At 43.6% G+C, this 23,364-nt stretch overlaps 1 protein-coding gene across 1 annotated transcript; it reads left to right on the top strand.

The window, feature by feature from the left end:
• The first annotated feature begins 19,085 nt into the window (after window positions 1-19,085).
• Window positions 19,086-20,275, top strand: LOC145410570 (uncharacterized). Its single transcript, XM_080280686.1, has 2 exons — window positions 19,086-19,217; window positions 19,940-20,275. Exons 1-2 carry the CDS (start codon window positions 19,086-19,088, stop codon window positions 20,273-20,275), a joined length of 468 nt encoding a protein of 155 aa, XP_080136812.1.
• Window positions 20,276-23,364: the final 3,089 nt, after the last annotated feature.

Here is a 23,364-nt window from a genome sequence, read left to right as displayed (position 1 = left end):
GACCACAAACAAACCGCCTCCACGTCCCTTTTTCCTGTAAATTAGCTACCCTCCCTCCAGCTCACAGCTCCTTCCCTCACGTATGTCTCCACACCATCCCTCCATCTCATCTATGGTCTCTGTTTCCTCCTCGCCCCTCCTCCTTCACCTCACTTACATAAAATCTTCTAGTTAGTCTCTCATTCTCCATCCTCTCCACACGTCCAAACCATCTCAAATTATTTCCCTTAACACCCTTCCATCACATCCAGATCAACACCACAACGTTACCGTCAATGTGTGTGTGTGTGTGTGGAGAGAGAGAGAGAGAGAGAGAGAGAGAGAGAGCAGCTTAATTACTTTGCATGTGTGTGTGTGTGTGTGTGTGTGTGTGTGTGTGTGTGTGTGTGTGTGTGTGTACTAACTACTAAAATTCCCTTCTATCATCCTTCTCTTCCTCTGTCTCCATGTCCCATCTTCCTTTGTGTCTCTAAATACTGACTGACTGACTGACTCACCTAGATGTAGCTTGTGTACTCCCGGGATGGCTTACTTGGATGCTGTCAATTGCTTAGATAATTTGCTGGTTTCTTGCTAAGGCGAAATATGGAAAAAAGATCGGTAAAAAAAGTGTTGTTACGAGGCTCAATATAGATTATATATATACAGTACATATCACTTGGAGTAATGTCTATCACTCTTAAATTACCTCCTTGCCATCCTGTCCTCTGTCATCGGGCTGCCCTCTCTCCGAGGTATACCCCATTTTCTCAAATATCTGTCCACCCGATCCCTGCATCTTATGCTCTTTCTCCCCTTCTCCATCTCCCTCCACCTCACTCACATACACTTTCCTGGCCAGTCTCTCATTCTCAATCGTCTCCACAAAACCAAACCATCTCAGTATTTCTTTTAATGTTTTGCAGTATATCCACACCAACGCCAGAGCTTCCCTTCACTCCTAGCACCTCTTCCTTAGCTGTTTATTTTTGGATATTGCAGGTTAATATCCTTTTGTACATTATTTATGCAGAATATGGCGGTGTTTGGAGGATTTACATAACGAAGAATAGGACAGTAAGTCTTAATAACCAAAATAAATCACTTAGAAAGAGGTGTTAGAGAGCTTCGACATAACTCCACATACTCCTCTCAGACAAATCACTTCCACTCTCTTACTCTTGATTTTTGTCCTTCCAACAGGGTCCAAGCTTCACATCCATACGTTCAGGCTTCACTTCTGTACGTTCAGGCTTCACTTCTATACGTTCAGGCTTCACATCCATACGTTCAGGCTTCACTTCTATACGTTCAGGCTTCACTTCTATACGTTCAGGCTTCACTTCTATACGTTCAGGCTTCACTTCTATACGTTCAGGCTTCACTTCTATACGTTCAGGCTTCACTTCTGTACGTTCAGGCTTCACTTCTGTACGTTCAGGCTTCACTTCTGTACGTTCAGGCTTCACTTTCATACATTCAGGCTTCACTTCCATACATTTAAGCTCCACTTCCATATGTTGAAGATTCACTTCCATAAGCATCACTTCAGTACGTTCAAGCTTCACTTCCATAGGTTCAAGCTTCACTCCCATACTTTCAAGCTTCACTTCCAGACGTGCAAGCTTCACTTCCAGACGTTCAAGCTTCACTTCCATACATTCAGGCATCACTTCCATACGTTCAGGCTTCACTTCCAGACGTTCAGGCTTCACTTCCATACGTTCAGGCATCACTTCCATACGTTCAGGCTTCACTTCCAGACGTTCAGGCTTCACTTCCATACGTTCAGGCTTCACTTCCATACATTCAAGCTTCACCTCTATACTTTTAGCTTACTTCAGTACGTTCAAGCTTCACTTCCATACGTTCAGGCTTCTCTTCCATAAATTCAAGCTTCACTTTCATACGTTCAGGCTTCTCTTCCATAAGTTCAAGCTTCACTTTCATACGTTCAGGCTTCTCTTCCATAAGTTCAAGCTTCACTTCCATACATTCAAGCTTCACTTCCATCCGTTAATTATTTCTTTTACTTTTCAGATGGGCAGCTTCGTGGCCACCTACTTAGTGGTGCTGCTGCAGGTGGGAAGGCAGCCAGTCTCTACCCCCACCTACACTGACTCACACACTGACTCACCCACCTACACTGACTCAACACCTCTGTAACCTTCCTGACCTAAAGTAACACCTTAGTAATTCACCCGTCATTCACTGACTCACCCCTGACCCACCTACACCGACTCACCCCTCACCCAACTAAATGACTCACCCACCTACATTGACTCACCACCCTCTAACCTTCCTGACCTAAGGTAACACCATATTAATTCACCCATCATTCACTGACTCACCCCTGACCCACCTACAATGACTCACCCACCTACACTGACTCACCCACCCACACTGACACACCCCTTACTCATCTATATGACTCACCCACCTACACTGACTCACCCACTGACTTTCTCACCTACACTGACTCAACACCGCTCTAACTTTCCTGAGCTAAAGTAACACCTTATTAATTCACATATCTACACTGACTCATCTGCCTACACTGAGTCACCACTGACTCACCCACCTACACTGACTCACCACCTCTCTAGCCTTCCTGACCTAGAGTAATACGATAATTCACCCATCGTTCACTCTCACCCCTCACCCACCTACATGACTCACCCATCTACACTGACTGATCACCCCTCTAACATTCCTGACCTAAAGTAACACGATATTAATGCACCCATCATTTACTGACTCACTCCTGACACACCTACACCGACACCAAATGACTCGCCCACCTACACTGACTCGTCCATCTACACTGACTCACCCACCTACACTGACCCAAACTCCTACAATGGCTAACCCACTTGCACTGGCTGACCCACAAACACTGAGTCACCCACTTACACACTGACTCAGCCACCTACACTGACTTACACTGACTCATCCAACTACATTGACTCGCCCACCTACACTGACTCACCCACCTACACTGACTCACCCACCTACACTGACTCAACCACCTTCAGTGACTTACACTGACTCACCCACCATCACTGACTCATCCAACTACACTGACTCACCCACCTACACTGACTCACCCACCTACAGACTCACCCGCCTACTCACCCACCCACACCAGGGATCCAGCATTCGGTTACAGGGAAGATCCAGTGATTTTCTTTAATTGTATTTACGCAAATCGTCATCAAAGCCTGGACACAGGAGAGAGAGAGAGAGAGAGAGAGAGAGAGATGAATGAAGGACACTAAAGGCGTATGAAGATAAGATGATGATGCCAACCAAGCCGTAAAATTTCTAATATATAAACATACGTCAGGCAAGACTTGTTGGTATAAAAGCCTTCAGTGTAATGTACTAAAAGACAGATATAAATAACTAATAAAGATGATAAATAAAAAACAGAATAAACCAACCTGCATCGGAACGAATCAGCTGAGTGACTTCACGGGATGCAATGGAGGGTTTAGAATATGTAAATAAAGACTCCATAATTGTCCTTTTACCTAGAACTTCAAAACAATACCGAAGCATTATCACCGGAAATGGATGGTCCAAATGCACCGAGGGAATTCTAATTGCTAAGAAAGGGGCTTTACTGTAGCTACTTGAGTCCCTGTTTGAACGGACGGAGCAAAATGAACCCCCAACACCCTAAGTCCCGCGCAGTACATGTGTAGTTAAACCCTGAGGCATCTGAGGCTCGAGCACTGCTGATAATTATTATCCTCTCTTCCACTCTTCAAATTTCAAATGCTTCAGGATCAAATGCACTAACACTATCCTCTGTTTCACTCTTCGAGCTTCAAATACTTCAGGATCAAACGGGGTTTGTGAGCTGCCAGGGGCTTTTGTTGTGTGTACAGCAATTCGTAATTTGAAGTGTCTCTCAGTGTTGCCGATACACCATGCCTTACAGCTGTCGCACGTGGATTTGTATACAAGAGACGACTGAAAATCACGTGGGATCTTGTCTTTTATTTTGAAGAAACTGCCAATAGTCAACATGACGTGGGTCTGTTCCTTATGAGAGAGAGAGAGAGAGAGAGAGAGAGATGCAGTAACACATCATACAACCATAAACCACAAAGCTTCGTCAGTGAGTCAAAATCATAGGACGGGACATCTTCAGAAAGGTATTGCTATTTTTCATCCGTTGTTGCTACATTTGCTGCAAGGAATAAAATAGATAAATGTGGCTGGAGTCCAAACTTTTTGTACCCCCTGTAGACCGGCAATGTTTATGAAGGTTAATTGTGTTTTATTAATTAATTATTTACCTATTAGACTCAAGGCCAACGCTCTAGATAGTCCGCCCCCTAAGGCTCAGCGCTTCTTCATGCCTCACACCCTAACATGTTCCTTCTTCATAGCAAATCTTAGCTACTCTGTTTTTATTCTAACTTGGCATAAAACTGCCACCTCTCCATCTTGAATGCTAAACTGTAATACTAGGTTAATACTAGAGTATGATGCTAGTCACGAAGAAGTGTTTAAGTTAGTTTAAAAGCCCTATCAGTATCACTGTACATTTCTTAGGTGACTGTCATTGTTTCTTACATAAATACATTGAATTAAACGATCAAATCCAACACTAACTCGCATTAAAAGGGTGTTTTCCTAACCTTGGCCAGAGAGAGAGAGAGAGAGAGAGAGAAGGAAGTAAGGGCAGAGGTAAGAGCAGACAGTTCACGCTATAGACGGTGGGAGGCGAAGACGGGAAAAGCAGATTTAGTAAAGGCATTAGCAAGGACAGACTGCTCAGTATAAACGTGAACAGGATGGACAGGCTAAGTACAGGCTACTGAGCTGGGGGTGTCAGTGATGGGGAACAGAGTGATAGGTAGATGGTCAGCAGTAGTGATTGAAGGTAAAGGCTAAAATAAATTGCAGGAGTTGTACGTGTCCATGCGTGGGGTAGAGGGTCGGCAGGATTTGAGTGTGACAAGATCAGCACGGATACTGGTGAGACCTCTGCCACAGAGCTGCAGAGGAGAATAGAATGATGAACGAATTCTTTGGAGACAAACAAACAGTACTTCTTTCTATTTAGGTTCTTTATTTACCATTCTGTACATGCCCCAACACTCTGGGGAACACTGTCGCTGAGGGCCAAGCAGGAGAATGTCCATGAGAGCAGAAAAAAAAAAAATAGTTACATTGATACCTTAGGGCATAGAAAGTATAGAAATAATCACTGCAAGCACAATAACGAACAAAGGCATACAGTGACACATACATGGCACAAAGATGTTGCAGGAATTATCGTTACAAGTTTTGAGATGAGCAAAGTGGTACATACATACACACGTATGGTGCATACGTATGCAGTGGCCTTTTTTTCTTTTTAGGTTTCTTGTTTACCATTCAGTACAAGCCCCAACACTGTCGGGAACACTGTCCCTGAAGGCCAAGCAGGGAAAGGTGCATGAGAGCAGGAAAAAAAAAAAAAAATCGGTATCTTAGGCATAGAAGGTATAGAAGTAATTATCATTACAAGCACTATAGGCTAATGAACAGACATGCAATGACACATACATGGTACAAAGTTGTTATGGTAATAATCACTACATGTTTTGAAATGAGTAAAGTGGTACATGGACACACATGTATGCACATACGTACAGTACTCAGAGAGAGGCATATATGCACACATACGAGTACATTATGCATATAGTATATATCTGTACACCCGCGAACCAAAGTTTCGGCACCCCCCTCGATGGACGGAAGTGGAAGTCAGGGTTAGAGAGAGGGCAGGTGAACGGACAACCGTGAGTGGTACTTTGGAACTGAGCTACGAGGCGAATAGTGAGAAACCTAATGACACTGGATTCGAAACATTTCCATGCTATTCACCTGCAAAACATTATGCGTTCGTAACATACATACTGTAACATATACCATAGACTACTGTGTTATCATGGTGTCCTGTGATACTGACCCATCTGTTTCGGATCCTCATCACACAAATAAAGCACCGAGCCAGTTGTATATAAGTTGCAACTTGTCATTATAACTGCAGTCGTAATTTTTGTGAATGTTATCCCTGGATTATCTATAGCTATAATATAGAATGATTGTGAATTTAATGTTGATTCTCACAGTAGTTGTGCGGATGGTTATATATGTGGCAATTATTTTATATGGACGACTAAACCACTTTTTGATGGACAGCGGAGAGCATTCGCCAATAATTTACTATAACCAGATGAAATTAGACGCAAACAACACAAAATATTATGAGATAACGAAGACACAGCTGTGGTATCCTGCTCCGCCTTGTTATCAAGGCCTTAACTGTGGCTTCACCTCATACGTGCATTATTTTCCTTCAGTCTCTGCCTCTTTTATTACTCTTACTTCCCGGTATCCTCTTACTGCGAGTCGTCATATTCCTTGGAGGGTTTCTTGTCGTCCAGTCCTATAACCCCTGCTGTATTACATTATTCCCCGCATCATCACTCCCAACCAAACAACGTTAGCCCAAGACTGCTGAATCTGTTAATACCATTATTGCCATTGCCACTACTATTCCCCCTTTCCCCATTGTGTCTACTGCAATTCCCCTCACAGTACTAGTACTGCTACCCCTATTACTACTCCACTATAAATCTGTATAATAATACATATGATTGTCCTTATATCTGTGTATCTGTTAATCATATTGTCCCTGTCTCACCGTCGACAACTCGTCACTGACGCGGCACCGCTACTCCAGTTCCCACCCACCATGGATTCTACTCCTCCCCCGCTCCGACACCACATTACCCTTCACCTCATCCTTGGGCCAGAAGGCCTGTTGTTCACCCTTTACCGGTGAATATACGTGGCATGCATTAATAATAAAAAAGAAGGCATTTGAGAGCTAAACGGTAATCGTCCTTTAAAATATTCAGTTTGCCAAGTCCAAACTTTAGGCCATATTTTGATACCATGAAGGTTTTATGTTGATAGCTCAAGCCATTCATGAGATTTAATGGTGCTAAAGGCAGGCAATAAAAACTAGTTGACCTTTAGCAGTTAGTTTGGTGACCTTGACTCTGACCCCGAGTTGCCATTTCGAACTCCAAGATTTTGGCCATATCTTGATACGCTGAAGGCTTCATGTTGATAGCTCAAGCCGTTCATGAGATATAATAGGAACACACACACACACACACACACACACACACAGATGCAGTTAAAAACATGATTGCTCCGCCTTCTAAAGGTAGGCGATAATAATATAATAATAACAACAACATCGTAGATGTGTACTGTAGTGTTCCTAACATTACACTTAATAACTGCAGACCCAAACGTGCTTATATTACGGAGCACTGATATATTAACCACAAAACCGACCACAGACCGTTCTTATCATTACCATTACACCTTCCCTATAGCACTTCACCATGGTAATACAACCCACTGTAGTCCTCTGTGAGATCGCTACACGTGTTTGGGAAAAATAACAGTGCACAACATGCCTACAAACCACTATAATAAGCATATGATGTTTCACTGACATCCATCAAATAGCGTAGGGGAAGTTAGAGGACAAACAAACAAACGACTGGACACAGACAGACAGAAGCAGAATGTCTCGCATCGGTATATAAAGACCTGACAAAACTCTTGTGATCCTGCATTGCAGGTGTCATCACAGTAATAATAATAATAATAATAATAATAATAATTAATCACATGTTATTAGGCATGATACTGAGAAGGACACACACCGGAATAGCATGTGTCGACGCAGTGCAGAATCTGTTTGCCAGGGCAGAAGGTTCGGTTGCGGTCAAACATTAATTTAGTATTACTATAACCCCCCTGTGGCGGGGGGGACACAACCTGGCCGCACTATGGGGTGGTACTACTACTCTGCGGCCAGGTTGTGTTAGGAAGAATACTGCCACCGTATTCCTTGCGTGTCATAAAAGGCGACTAAAAGGGGCGGGGTGAGGGAACTAGGGACCCCTTCCTGTTTTTAGTTCCTAAAAAGAGACAGGCCAGAGAAAGGGATGGGGGATGGAGTTATCACCGTACCCTGAAGATTGGGTCTATGAATGTGCGTGGATGTAGTACGATTGAGGCTAAAAGGGAGGAGATTGGGAGAATGTTTGTGAGAAGAAAGTTGGATGTGTTAGCTTTGAGTGAAACGAAGATGAAAGGGAAGGGGGAGTCTATGTTTGGAAGTGTGAATGGAAGATTGTAAGGTGTTGATAGAGGAAGGGCAAGAGAAGGTGTGGCCTTGTTAGTGAGTCCGGAAGTACAGCAATGTGTGATTGAATGGAAGGAGGTGTCATCGAGACTGATGTGGGTGAAAGCGAAATTTGAACGTGAGTTGTGGGTTTTTGTGAGTGCATATGGGCCTGGTAGTGAAAAGGATGAAGAAGAGAGGGAGTCTTTCAAGAATGATGTTGATGAGTGTCTGCAGAGTTTTGGAGCAAATGTGAAAGTGGTAATGATGGGAGATTTGAATGCTAGAGTGGGAAATGTAGCAGTTGAAGGTGTAGTTGGTATGCATGGTGTGCCTGGAAGAAGTGAAAATGGGGAACGAATGATAGCGATGTGTGTTGAGCGACAGATGGTGATTGGGAATACGCTGTTTGAGAAGAAAGATATTTATAAGTATACATGGGTGAGACAGGAGGGTGGAAGGGTTGTTGATAGAGCTTTGATGGACTATGTGGTTGTGTCTAGGGAATGTAATAGGAAGATTGTTGGATGTGAGAGTTCTGAGAGGGGAGGGTGGAGGTATGTCTGACCACTACCTGGTGGAGGGAAAGTTAAGAGTAGGTAAGAGATGGGTGAGAGCTAGGAGGGTTAGGTGTGGCAGGGAGGTTTTGAAAGTCAGTGAGTTGGATAAAAGAGAGAAAAAGATAGAGTATCAGGAGAAATTGAAAGATGAGTGGAACGCAGTGAAAGATCGGGAAAATGGCAGAGTGGAGGAGGAATGGCAGTTGTTTAAGAATGCTGTGGTGGGGCATGCAGAAGAGGTGTGTGGTGTGAGACGTGTGGGTGGTGGTGTAAGAAAAGGAAGTGAATGGTGGTGCGAGGAAGTAAGTATGGCTGTGGCTGAGAAGAGACGTGCATATGAAGTGTGGCTGCAGAGGAAGGATGAGATGTCATATGAAAGGTATAAGGAGCAGAAGAATAGAGCGAGAAGGGCTGTGCGTGATGCTAAAGTGGCAGCAGATGAGGGGTGGGGTAGGCGGCTGACAGAGAATTTTCAACAGAATAAGAAAATGTTTTGGAAGGAGGTGAAAAGGGTGCGAAAGGGAGAGTCTGGGAAGGAAGAACGAGTAAAAGCAGAGGATGGAAGGATGTTAATTGAGATGGATGCAGTAAGGAAGAGTCGGGCAGAGTATTTTGAAAGATTGTTAAATGTAGAGGAGGAAAGAGTGGCTGAGATTGGGGCGGATGGAAGGGTGCAAGGAATAAATGTGTTGGGAGAGTTGAATGATTCTTTGATCACGAAGGAGGAAGTGGAGAAGGCAGTAAAGGAGATGAAAACAGGGAAAGCTGCAGGTATGGATGGGTGTGCTGTGGAATGCCTGAAGGGTGGTGGAGTGACTATTGTTGACTGGTTAGTAAGATTGTTGAATGTGTGCTTTGAGAAAGGTATGGTGCCAATTGACTGGGCAAGTGCTTGTGTGGTCCCGTTGTATAAAGGCAAGGGTGATAAGTATGAATGTACTAGCTTTAGGGGTATAAGTCTGTTGAGTGTTGTAGGTAAGGTGTATGATAGAGTGTTAATTATGAGAGTTAGAGAGGGTACAGAGGGAGTGATTGGTGATGAGCAGTGTGACTTTAGGAGAGGGAGGGGATGCGTTGATCAGGTGTTTGCTGTGAGACAAGTGTGTAAAAAGTATTTAGCGAAAGGCAAGGATGTGTTTTGGGCATTTATGGATTTAGAGAAAGCGTATGATAGAATTGATAAGGAGGCTTTGTGGACTGTTTTAAGATTGTATGGACTTGATGGTAGGTTACTAAAAGGGGTGAAAAGTTTTTATGTAAATAGTAGAGCGTGTGTAAGAGTGGGAAATGCTGTGAGTGATTGGTTTCCCGTGAGAGTGGGGCTGCGACAGGGATGTGTGATGTCACCTTGGTTGTTTAATATTTACATGGATGGTGTTGTAAGGGAGGTGAATGCAAGAGTTTTAGGTGGAGGTCTGAGTCTGGTGAATGTTGATGGTGGAGAGTGGAATCTGAAGCAGCTGCTGTTTGCAGATGATACTGCACTGGTGACTGATTCAGGGGAGAGATTGAGACAGTTGGTAGAGGAGTTTGGAAGGGTGTGTGAAAGGAGGAAATTGAAAGTAAATGAGAATAAGAGTAAAGTGATGAAGTGTACGAGGTTGATAGATGGTAGGGGGGATAAATATAGTTTTGAATGGTGAGTTGCTTGAGGTAGATTGTTTTAAATTACTAGGGTCACATGTTGCTGTGGATGGAAGAATAGATGCAGAAGTGAAGTTTAGGATAAATGAAGTAGGAATGGTGCTGGGAGGAATGAAAAAAGTGTTTAAATGTCGTTCGCTTAGAATGGATGTAAAGAGAAGGCTGTATGAGGGTGTTGTGGTACCGACTGCGTTATATGGGGCTGAAACATGGAATATGGGTGTAGCAGAGAGGAAAAGTTTGAATGTAATGGAGATGAGGTGTCTGAGGAGTATGTGTGGAGTGACGCGTATGGATCGGGTGCGAAATGATGAAGTGCGAAGGAGAACTGGAGTTGTTCGGGAGATGGCTGGTAGAGTTGAGCAGAGGGTGTTGCGATGGTTTGGGCATATGGAGAGAATGGATAATGAGCGATTGGTGAAAAGGATAACTAGATCTGATGTGAGAGGTGTAAGGCTGAGAGGAAGACCATGAATAGGATGGATGGACAGTGTGAAGAGAGCGCTGGATGCGAGAGGGATGTCTGTTGAGCAAGGAAGAGTGGCTGTGCGTGACAGAAATAAATGGAGAGAAATTGTGAATGAATAAGTGATGACGCAGCCCTGAGGGGATATTCTCCCGCATTTGGTCTGATCAGCTAGTCAGGTCAGGTGCGGGTAAGGGGATGGGTCTGTTATGATGTGGCAGGGGTAAACCAGTTCTGCTGTCGGGCTCTGCTGCGGATGTCACTGATTGCATTGCGCAGTTGACTCTTGTGCGGTGTGGTGCGGTGAAGATCTGTCCGTTCTCCCCTTTGGGGCTAAGATGCTAATGAATGTGTTTGAATGGATGAGTAAATGGGGAGTGTGTCGTCCTGTCTCGGCTACCTCCCTTTCCTTGGGGGAAGCAGCCTAGGTATATAGATAGATAGATAGATACTATAACCCTACCATTACAGCATATTATGGCACTGTTTGGTTTTATATGTCACAGCTGTTTTCACTTGTTTTATCAGGGAGATTATGGTGTTTGTCCTCCTCTGTATCATGGATATTAACATGTGATTACTACTACTACTACTACTACTACTGCTACTACTACTATTACTACTACTACTACTACTACTACTGCTACTACGATTATTATTATTATTATTATTATAACTATGATGACACCTACAAAGCAGGATCGTAATAGTTTTGTCAGGTTGTCATATACCGATGCGAGACATTCGGCCTCAGTCTAAATCCAGCCGTGTGTTTGTTTGTCCGCTAACTTCTAGGCAATTTAATGGATGTCAGTGAAACGTCACAGGTGTATTTTAATGGGTTGTAGGCATGTTGTGCACTGTTATTATTCCCAAACATGTGTAGTGATCCCACAAAGGACTTCAGTGGGTTGTATTACTATGGTGAAGTGCTACAGGTAAGGTCCAGTGGCAGTGATAGGAACGGTCTGTGGTCGGTTCTGTGGTTAATATATCAGAGCTCCGTAATATAGGCACGTTTGGGTCTGCGACTTTTATAATTATGTAATGTTCGGAATACTGCAGATGTATGTTGTTGCTGTCAATTTTATAATTATTCTTATTAATGCATGCCACGTATATTCACCGGTAAAAGGTGAACAACAGGCCTGGTGGCCCAAGAAGGAGGTGAGGGGTAAAATGGTTCGGAGTGGGGGAGGAATAGAGCTCATGGCGGGTGGGAGAGAGGGGGGTGGGGTGCAACTGGGGTAGCGGTGCGGGGTAAGTGACGAGTTGTCGACGGTGGGACAGGGACAATATGATTAACAGATACACAGACATAAGGACAATCATATTTATAATTATACAGATTTATAGTGAAGTAGTAATAGGAGCAGCAGTAGTAGTACTGTGAGTGAAACTAGACACAATAGGAAAAGGGGGATTACAGTAGTAGTGGCAATGGCAATAATGGTATTAACAGATTCAGCAGTCTTGTGCTAACGTTGTTTGGTTGGGAGTGATGATGCGAGGAATAATGTAATACAGTAGGGGTTATAGGACCGGACGACAAGAAACCCTCCAAGGAATATGACGACTCGCAGTAAGAGGATACCGGGAAGTAAGAGTAAAGAAAGAAGCAGAGACTGAAGGAAAATAATGCACGTATGAGGTGAAGCCACAGTTAAGGCCTTGATAACAAGGCGGAGCAGGATACCACAGCTGTGTCTTCGTTGTCTCATAATATTTTGTGTTGTTTGCATCTAATTTCATCTGGTTATAGTAAATTATTGGCGAATGCTCTCCACTGTCCATCACAATGTGGTTTAGTCGTCCATATAAAATAATTGCCACATATATAACCATCCGCACAACTACTGTGAGAATCAACATTAAATTCACAATCATTCTACATTATAGCTATAGACAATCCAGGGATAACATTCACAAAAATTATGACTGCAGTTATAATGACAAGTTGCAACTTATATACAACTGGCTCGGTGCTTTATTTGTGTGATGAGGATCCGAAACAGATGGGTCAGTATCACAGGACACCATGATAACACAGTAGTCTATGGTATATGTTACAGTATGTATGTTACCAACGCATAATGTTTTGCAGATGAATAGCATGGAAATGTTTCGAATCCAGTGTCATTAGGTTTCTCACTATTCGCCTCGTGGTTCAGTTCCAAAGTACCACTCACGGTTGTCCGTTCACCTGCCCTCTCTCTAACCCTGACTTCCACTTCCTTCCATCGAGGGGGGTACCGAAACTTTGGTTCGCGGGTGTACATATATGTATATATTCATGCACATGTAGCCATAGACATACTGCATGTTCAGGATATATAGGTACGCATGTATAAAGATTTGGGTATGTGTACAGGCGTGCAAACATATCAGGGGCGTACCTAGAGATCTGGGGGCCCGGGAGACTAGGAGGGGGGCCCCGCAAAAATCCTAGCCCCTCTCATTCTCAAAACTTATCTAATATCTCAGCCGGGATTGTCGGGATGATAAATATAAATATTTTTAAATATTAATAAACATTCATATAAATTTTAAAGTCTTTTGGGGGCCCCCTCAACTGGGGACCCGGGAGCGAAATTTTTTTTCCTGCCCAGTTCCGTCACTTTGCACATATGGCAACGTTGCCCTGTGTTTAGTTTGGCAACGCCGCGCAGCAGTGAGCCATATCGGATGCCAGGTTTTTCATCACAATTATTTACTTTTTTTATGCTTGACTATAAATATAATACCTGACTATCTATATTTTACATGGATTGAAAGAATAATAGAGACATAGAGGTCATATAGTTTTCGCTGCCTTAGCTTAAATAAATATAAAAAGGGGCCATACCACTGTCTTTACTTCGTCACTCGTCTGCTGAGAGAGAGAGAGAGAAGATACTCTCTACACTTTGCTAAAATTAGTTATATGTTGATTTAATGAAAATGCGGTACGTCTTAGGGGTGGTACATGACTGCTCGTTGAGAACACTTATCAGTAACATATGTTGTAGGCCTATACTACTTTCCCTGTCATTTCTTGTCATTGCTCCCAGACGTACGATTCAATCAGCTGTGTTTACAATCGGCAAAGGCGCATCACTGGATCTGCTGGTCATGAATCAACTTCAAGGTAAGCTATGGTGTAACGGGGTTGTTCAGACTGTCTGAGATTATTCACCAACAACAAAGTAGACCCTTAATATGACAACAATAATTGCTTATTTTCCAATCATTATTTTACATTCAGTCCCTCACTGAAGATCAGCAAATGTGTTCCCAGCCCAATGCTATTACCAAATAGAATATATTGTGAGTATTTTTTAAATTCCTTGTTTCTCTTGATTTACTTATTTTGCACACAGTGGTCTATAATGTCTCATGTCTGACCCAATGCCTGTCATCAGCACATGGGAAATAGCATATGGTGCCTGGTGCTGTGTAATATTTAATAAAGATTATACCGTAACAAATAAAGCTTTGCATTTCATCAAATACAAAAACCCTTCAAGCATACTTAACATGAAATAAAGGACATGAGAACATGAAAATAATCTGAAATGTAACCTGACATATGATTTTACTAATATACCTAAGAAAAAGAAGAAAATAATCTGAAATCTAACCTGACAAATGATTTTACTAATATACCTAAGAAAAACAAGAAAATAATCTGAAATCTAACCTGACATATATACCTAAGAAAATGTCTAATGAAACATTGATATTCAGGCATCATTGATACCAATATTTCCCAGCTTGCAGCAGAAATTACCAAGGTTAACCCTTAAGAATGATCATGAAAAGCGTTTTAGGTGATAAAATATTATGGGTCACTAACCTCTCTCTCTCTCTCTCTCCTGTAAACACAGCTGATTGAATCGTACGTCTGGGAGCAATGACAAGAAATGACAGGTAAAGTAGTATATGCCTACAACATATGTTACTGATAAGTGTTCTCAACGAACAGTCATGTACCACCCCTAAGACGTACCGCATTTTCATTAAATCAACATATAACTAATTTTAGCAAAGTGTAGAGAGTATCTTCCTTGCATACTCACTTTTTATTGATGACCCTGCATGTTATTATTTTATACTGTTTCAAGCTCTGCGCGGCGTTGCCAAACTAAACACAGGGCAACGGTGCCATATGTGCAAAGTGACGGAACTGGGCAGGAAAAAAAAATTCGCCGGGATGTTATTATTTTATACTGTTTCAAGCTCTGCGCGGCGTTGCCAAACTAAACACAGGGCAACGGTGCCATATGTACAAAGTGACGGAACTGGGCAGGAAAAAAAAATTCGCGACCCGGGAGGCAGTTTCAAACAGCTCCCCCCCCCCCTCAGGTACGCCACTGATACATATACATATGCAACATGCACAATTATGATATATTCATTTATACAGACAGCGATATATATATATATATATATATATATATATATAGATATATATATATATATATATATAATTACTTTCGTTACGCATATTAATTCCCGTCAAGTGAAAACGAGTAACAATCATTTTCTAAGAGAAAATGAAAATGGAAGGATAAACTACTCTATCGAGTACGTGTGGCAGGTATGTTTTCCACTGCTTCCACGACGATTGCTGATTAGCTCGTTACCCAGACGAAAAAATAAGACAGAGGTGGTGGCCGTGGATCCAAAAACAATGACTGGAATACTAATGCAATGGGGAATAGGCCCAACGGCTGGTGAAGACTCGCAGCCATGGTGGGAAGGCGAGAGGAGATGACGCACCCATCTATGGACGCACCTAGCTCACCCAACGAAGGAATAGTTGAAGAGATGCTTAAAAAGTTATTCCCTCTCCAACAAATGGTGAACAAGGCTACCGGTGATCTAACAAGGAAGCTGGAAGAGAACAACGAGGAACACATGAAGAGGGCGATGGACAAGATGAAGAAAAGAACGAAGAAATACATTAGGAAGTTGGTGGCCAAGACGAAGAAAACAACGATTAACACACAAGGAAGGCGAGGGACTTGGAGAAATGTTTCAGGAAGATGGAGGAGATGGGCAAATGCAAACGGGAGATGGAAGCTGAACCCGGGAGAATAAAGATAAGAAAAATATGTAGGTTATAATGGGTGTCGAACAAAATACTACAAACTCGTGAAACTGGTGCAAGAGATGCCATTTAATCTAGATAAAAAGGATCAGGAAGCCAGGGAATATCAGCATCAGTGGTCTAAGAGAGTCACTGGATGAAGACACGGTAGGGATGGTACTGGAAGCTACTCTTGTCAGGGGAATGGAGTTGGAACCCAAGGAAATCAGTTCAGCCCACAGGATTGGTAGACCTGCGGCGGGGGTCACATCGTCGGTTAAGGAAGCTCCTGAATATTTCTTCCTAGGCGATGTATTTTGCTTATAACTTCTTATTACCCTCTTCCTTAATTAAGTAAATCAAATACCACCATACCTTTCATTAATGAATTGATAAGAACTAGCCACATCCAAAATTAAATAGCTAAGGAAGAGGTTTTAAGAAGCTTCCTTACCCAACAAGAATACGAGGCCAAGGCAAATCATTGCCACACTAATGAGGTACCGAAGCAAACTCGAAATCACGAGGTGTAATGACGAAAAGTTTTAGTCACCAGTGTAACACAAGAAATTTTAGTCATCAATAAACGACACCAGTGTAATGCTGGGAATTTTAGCGATTATGGGAAATGGGGAAGCGTGATCTTATTAGAGAATTTTAGAGATTAAGAGATATAGGGTAGCGTGATCTTATTTGAGAATTTTAGAGATTAAGAGAAATAGGGTAGCGTGATCTTATCTCAGAATTCATGGGAAGTGAGGTAGCGTTATCTTCTTAGACCTTATGGGAAATGTGGTAGCATGATCCTATTAGAGGATTTATGGGAAATGTGGTAGCGTGATCTTATTTGAGAGGGCGTAAGTAGTTAGATATTAGCACACCTTGCGGGCCACTCAATCTCGTCTGCACCACTCGAAGGATAGCAAAACTCGAACTCGAATTAACTTAATCTAAGAGTTGCTAAGCATAAAGAACTAAGACAGATAACTCTTCAAACTGTGATTGAACCCAAACGAAATAATAATGAGGATCTGCATCACTAGAAATATGAAACTTTACAAGCTAAGATAATATTGAAAGAATACTGTTACACATGAATATATTAATCCCGTGGTCACGGTTGGACTCTCGGGAAGATTCAAAGAGTACCGCAAAGATATTCTCTTAAGATAAAACTCGTATAACTCAAGAATTATATGCCGTAAAGTTACAGTAATTATATGAACAGTGATCAAATGGTCTGTAATCAAAATGGACCATCTGATATATTCGGTAATTAGGCTACAAGAACTAGGGAAAAGTGGGGGGGGGGGTGATTTAGTGTGGTGCGTTTGGCAGCAGCTTGAATGTAATGATGGAGAGTGGAGTGGTGTCTCATTGCCTGGTGCGTAGTGGTAGTAGTGGAGATTCGCCTCCCCAGTATAGGGAGGACACGGGCACAAGAAGCCCGTCACAGTAGAAGTACGTACTTACAGCGGGCTACAAACTAGTCAGTGACCACCTCCAAAAGCACGGCTGCGGGAGTTTGTCCAATGACACTCGCTGCAGTCTGAAATCTGTCTACCCTACCGACAGGTCGGTTGCACAGACTGGAACGGAGGCAGGCCGTTGCAGGACAGTCTAGAACATAATGAAGCAGAGGTTGACCGCTTTGTTCAAGGTAGTGAGGGCATGGGTCAGGGTTCCTACCAGCCATCTGGCTGTAGCAGGGAAATTCTAATCGCAAGCGGCGTAAACGCACTATAATATGATTAGGTGTGCCTGGGGTAACCGAGAGGGGTGTATAGGACGTCGCCATCGCTTACCATTGCGTTGAGCGTGAGCCTTCCCAAACTTGGGACTCATGTTCTTCACGTGACAGGTGGCCAATGGTGGAGAGCACCTTGTGCATGAGAGGCTGGAGACGCTGGGCCACAAGGGAAACGTGACCTCCGGAAGAGAGCAAGCATGACGAGCAGCAGCAGCAGCACGTTTGTTCCCCATAATGCCAACATGTCCAGGTAGCCAGTGAAGAAAGATTTCACCACCTCTCCTGGTAATAGAATCAGCCACAACCATGATGCTCGTCAACAGATGCACATTGTGACGGAAGCGGTGCACCATGAGGCCATGGAGGGAGAAGAGGGAGTCTGTGTGGCTCACAACATGCTGAGAGAGGTGTCGATCACCATGTCTAAGGGCACCAAGTACAGCTACCAATTCAGTCTGGTATGCTGAAACTCCAGTGGATACACGCCAAGCCTCAAGATGGGTGCCACAGATCATCGCAGCACCTGCCTTCCCATTAGCATCAACCGACCCGTCAGTATAATAAATGGCAGAGACTGGTGTGTGTAAAGCTGCCACACGACAGAGACCGTCCTGGCATAGTACAGTGGGAAATGAGGACCTGGGACTCCCTGACAAAGGCATAACGCACGTGAAAGCTGAAGGCAGCCAAGGAGGTGCAGAAGAATAATCAGGACAAGGCAAATCGGGGTCACCTATAATGCCATCAGTAGCATCCAGGTGTCGAATGATGCTAGCAGCTGTAAGAATCCAGTCCCCTTCAGGGTGTGGTTTTGGGGGTCGACTTAGAGCACGCTCAAGTAATGCAGACACAGGAAGGTGGTGTCGGTGCCGGCAGAGTTGGGCAATGACAGCCGTTGTATGTGCCCACATCTGGTACTTAAGGGACGGGAAGCCACTCTCAGCCCTGTGGTTGACAAGACAAGTCCATGGGGGTGCACTGAGCATGACACGCAGAGCGGTGTTCTGGATGACCTCAAGAGAACTGCTAGGCTTCTCAGAGATGTCAATTAAGCAAAGCACACTATAGTCCACTATCGCGCAGATAGCATGCACATAAAATGTTCTGAGGACCCAGAATGAGGCCCCGAGAAAGTGACTACAGATTGGAAGCAAGTCAGGGCTATAGTGAGTGGGAATCACCACTTACCCAGTCGAACTGTCCACAAAATTCTTGTCTGAGTACCTGATGTGTCGGAAGGAACTGATGTGGCATGTTTACCAGACACCGTAAAACATGAGGCATTGTCGCTGGAGTCCACCCTGAGTAGTGTCGGACCAGACCAGAAGACGCCCCTCTTCATCGCAAATATGAGTGGTGGCGCAGTTAAGCTCAGAGATGGTTGTTATATAGGCGACTTGATGTCCTATGGTGCCCATGTAAAGGAAATCGACGACGTACCAGTGATCTCTTCCGTAGTCACATCACAAACAACGACTCAGTCGGAACCTACACGTCTTGGGAGAGGAAAGCTGCTAGAACAATATGTGAAGGTAACAGATAATGTTGCTCATAAAATGCAGTTACCAGTATTTCTTAAAGAATTCTCCGATGTAGTGGCACTTCCAGGAGAACCGCTGGGTAGGACGGACAAGGTGAAGCATCATATTGGGTTGTGCCCTGGTACAAATCCGATATATATGCCTACATACCGCCTACCACACAGCCAAAGGAGAGCAGTGGAAGAGGAAGTTGAAAAGATGCTTCATGATGAAATCATTCAGCCTTCTTCCTCATCTTGGAATGCATCACTCTTTCTATTGCCTAAAAAGGATGGTGGTGTGAGACCTGTTGTGGATTTTCGGCAAGTGAACAAGATAACCATACCGGATTGTTACCCAACTCTGCATCTCAGAGACTTACTGCAGTCCTTGGGTAAAGGAAATACCGTGTTCACCTGTCTGGATCTAGCATCAGGGTATTGGCAGATGGAGCTGACTGAAGAGTCGTGTCCCATCACTGCCTTAGCACTCACCGTGGGCACTTTGAATTTCTTTGGATGCCTTTTGGACTGAGTAATGCTTCTTTGACATTTCAGAGGAAGATAAATCAGTTGTTTGGTGGCATGATTGGGCAGGACGTCCTGGCTTATCTAGAAGACTTAATTATTGTAAGCAAAGACATACACACTCATTTTAGTAAGTTAAAACGAGTGATGGAAACCTTAAGATCCGCAGGTCTGAAAATCAAGCTATCTAAGTGCGATTTTCTAAAGGCAAATGTTAGATTTCTAGGGAACTTAGTTGATGGCGATGACATCAAGGCTCTGCCGGATAACATTACAGCCATGGTAAATTTCACTAAACCCAAGTCCAAGGATGATGTTCGCTCATTCCTAAGGCTCACTGGTTTCTACAGGAGCTTTGTCCACAATTATGCTGCTATCGCATCACCACCGACGATGCTACTGAAGAAGGATGCTGCAAGGCAATGGGGACCGTCGAAAGAGAAAAGCTTCAACGACCTTGAGAAAGCCATGACAGAGACACCCGTGTTAGCATTTCCTGATTATACTCAACCTTTTTACCTGTGCATGGAAATCTCAGGTTAGGGACTGGGAGCAGTGTTACAGCAAAAGGATGAGGAAGGCAAAATGCATACCATTGCTTATGCCAGTAGGGCACTAAGACCCCCAGAGAAAAATCACTCTGCAACGCATTCGGAGACTTTAGCAGTCATGTGGGCCTTAGGACATTTCCGGGATATCATCTTCAGGTACCGGATAATTGTCTTAACTGATCATGCACCCATATGCGATTTGTTTAAGGGGGGAAAACTTGCACGGTAAGGTCGCGCGTTGGTTCAGCAGGGTAATGGAGTTTGACCCAGAGGTCAGATATTTACCAGGCCGACAAAATGTCGTTGCTGATGCGCTGAGTAGAAACATTGCTGCTGCCATATATGAGGATATCCCTCTTTCTGGGTATTCCCTGGACACAGTAAAAGCAGAACAACGTAAGGATACGATGTAGTCTCAAGTCATCTATGCCTTGAAGTCTGGCGACGAGTCATGTCTACCTGAACTCCCTGTACCAATGACTCACTTCCATCTTCAATGGGGCCTTTTGAATAAACAGCCCCCGGGGAAGGACACTATGTATCAGTTGGTTGTTCCTGCTACACTACAGCAAGCCGTGTTACAGTTGGTTCATGACGTACCTGAAGCGGGTCATCCTGGACGCGACAAATGCATACGTGAGGCAAGAAAGAAATGCTATTGGCCGACCATGAGGAAGGACATAGAAGCCCACGTTAGTCAGTGTGTCAAGTGCTCGGAAATGCGAGGAACGACGGGACCTCCAACTCCCATTTTGGAATATCCCCTACTGGAAACACCGTAGGATACAGTCTCCACTGATCTCTTAGCGTTGCCAAGGAGTCATCAAGGCTCAAGCTATGTATTGGTGGCAGTGGACCATTTTTTGCAATTCACTGTTTTAGCACCTTTACAGATGAAAACTGCAGAGGAGGTGGCGCACGCTTTTGTGACCTCAGTGACTTGTCCATACTCAACACCTAAGGTATTGCTCAGCAATAATAGCAGTGAATTTCGTAACCAAGTGTTAGAGGAAATCTGTCGTACGTATGGGGTAAGGCAAGTCTTTATTAAGCCTTACAGTCCCAAGAGCAATGGCCTGGTGGAGAAGACAAACAGGAAGATACTGGAAGTCTTGAGACCAGCAATTACTTCGCAAGAAGACTGGTTACTACATGCAGCGACCGCCATCAACTCCTCAGAAAATTCGTCAACGGAGAAATCTCCTCATTATATCCTTAATGGAGAGGAGAAGGTGTTACCTGACGATTTGCTGGCTGGACCTCCAACGCCAGAGTATAATCAAGAGAATTACGCCAAAGTCCAGCTTGCAAAGTTCCAACGCATACATAATGAAGTACGAAAAAGATTAAAAGCCTCAAGAGCAGAGATGATGGTGAAACAACACAAAGGTAGTCAAGAAAAGATGTTGGAGATAGGCCAGAAGGTTATGATAAACAACCCTGAGAGAACTTCCAAGCTCAGACCTAAGTTCTGCAGACCATATACTGTACCATTGTGGAACACGTGCGTGGACATACTTGTCGAACAAGGGATGACACTAATGGAACTCAGGAGGCAGTACATGCTGACAGGATCAAACCAGTAAGTCAAGAGCTAGGCCTAACTAACCAATTGTCTGATGTGTTGTCCCCTCTGTCTTCGTCGCAGTCTATGTTGTCGTCCGTACCTGTCCCTAACCAAGAATATCGCAGCAAGCTACGATCCCACAGTAAAAGCGATTAAGGGAGTATCTTCTCTTACAAACATGTGGCTTGTCCTTCTCTCGCATTGCTTGGAGTGGACCTATGGAACGACGTCGGACACGGACACGACTGCGTTGATGCCAGGAGCACTGAAGAGCCCACTTGGAGAGGTAGTGGTAGTAGAGGATGCAGTATGCATCTACTATCCAATGGAAGGATATCTCCAAGCTCCAGTTATTGTTAAAGAGGTCTCTAAGGGACTGTTTCATCTCACACAGCAACTGTTGGAAGTCAGCAAGTTATTTAACCGATACCCAGAGTTGACAACCTCAGATAACGAAGCTTTGGTACAAACCTTGCATGGTATAACCGAGCTTCACACTGGACATATAGACAGGCTCACAGACAGGCTCACTAAATTACATGTCGCTTTACCTAATGCAAATTCTGATCTTTCCAAGCATGTCCATGCAGGTACTAAGAGAGGACTTGTGGATCTACTAGGTATCCTGTCTCAAAAGCTTTTTGGTACAGCGCTAGACAAGGACGTTGTGCAATTGGGTAGACAGATGCTTGATTTGACATTGGCGACAAACGCGAATAACAGGCTAATCATACACACGTATGAAGAGTTGGTGACTTCAATAACAAAGCTAACGAGGTAATTAAGACTACCAACCATCTCGTAGGAGTTGTGAACAACATCCAAACCAACCTACCAACCCTGACTAACTTAGTATTAATCGCTGAGTACTTACATGCTCTTGACGAGTCAACCACTGCATTGGAGTCGCATGCAGCCAATATGGTGGACGGCTTAATCGATGCAAGTCTGAATAGGGTTAATGCTTTATTGCTTCCTACTCACATTTTAATAAATGCTCTTGACGTAGCTATGGTGAAGCATGGATTTATGCCACTTTTTGGTAAGAGTCAACTGGAATATTATTACTCATTGTTAGAGGCCCAGTTGACCCATGTTGGCATCCTGATATTGGTACCTATGAGAAATGCTGTAACATACCATGCATGGCGGTTCATTCCTTTCCCTTTTGCAACTACTAACAATACAGTAAACTTGTCATTCTGAATGAGGGACCAGAGGTGCTAGTTGTGTCGGATGACAAAGGGTATATAGCTGAAACGATTGTGGATGAATTTGAGAAGTGTAAGGCCTCAATTCTTGATCTCCATGTATGTCCTGCTTTCCATTATGGCTTCATTCCGTCAGGGGTAAAGAAGTGTAAGATGACCATGTTGGACACAAACACTTCCTCTGCACTGCAACATTGCACTTTACAACCCATTCAATTGAAGTCAGTTTTCTGTGCTCATGTACATGCGAAACAATACTTCTTCTTTCCTGAGACAGAGGACGTAACACTCACATGTGCCTCA

The sequence above is a fragment of the Coenobita brevimanus genome, chromosome 86 (genome assembly GCF_032717465.1).
Source record: "Coenobita brevimanus isolate Jiangsu-jjx chromosome 86, ASM3271746v2, whole genome shotgun sequence".
Classification (NCBI taxonomy): domain Eukaryota; kingdom Metazoa; phylum Arthropoda; class Malacostraca; order Decapoda; family Coenobitidae; genus Coenobita; species Coenobita brevimanus.
The sequence above is the reverse complement of the archived record's forward strand: the minus strand, read 5'-3'. Positions and strand labels throughout refer to the sequence as shown.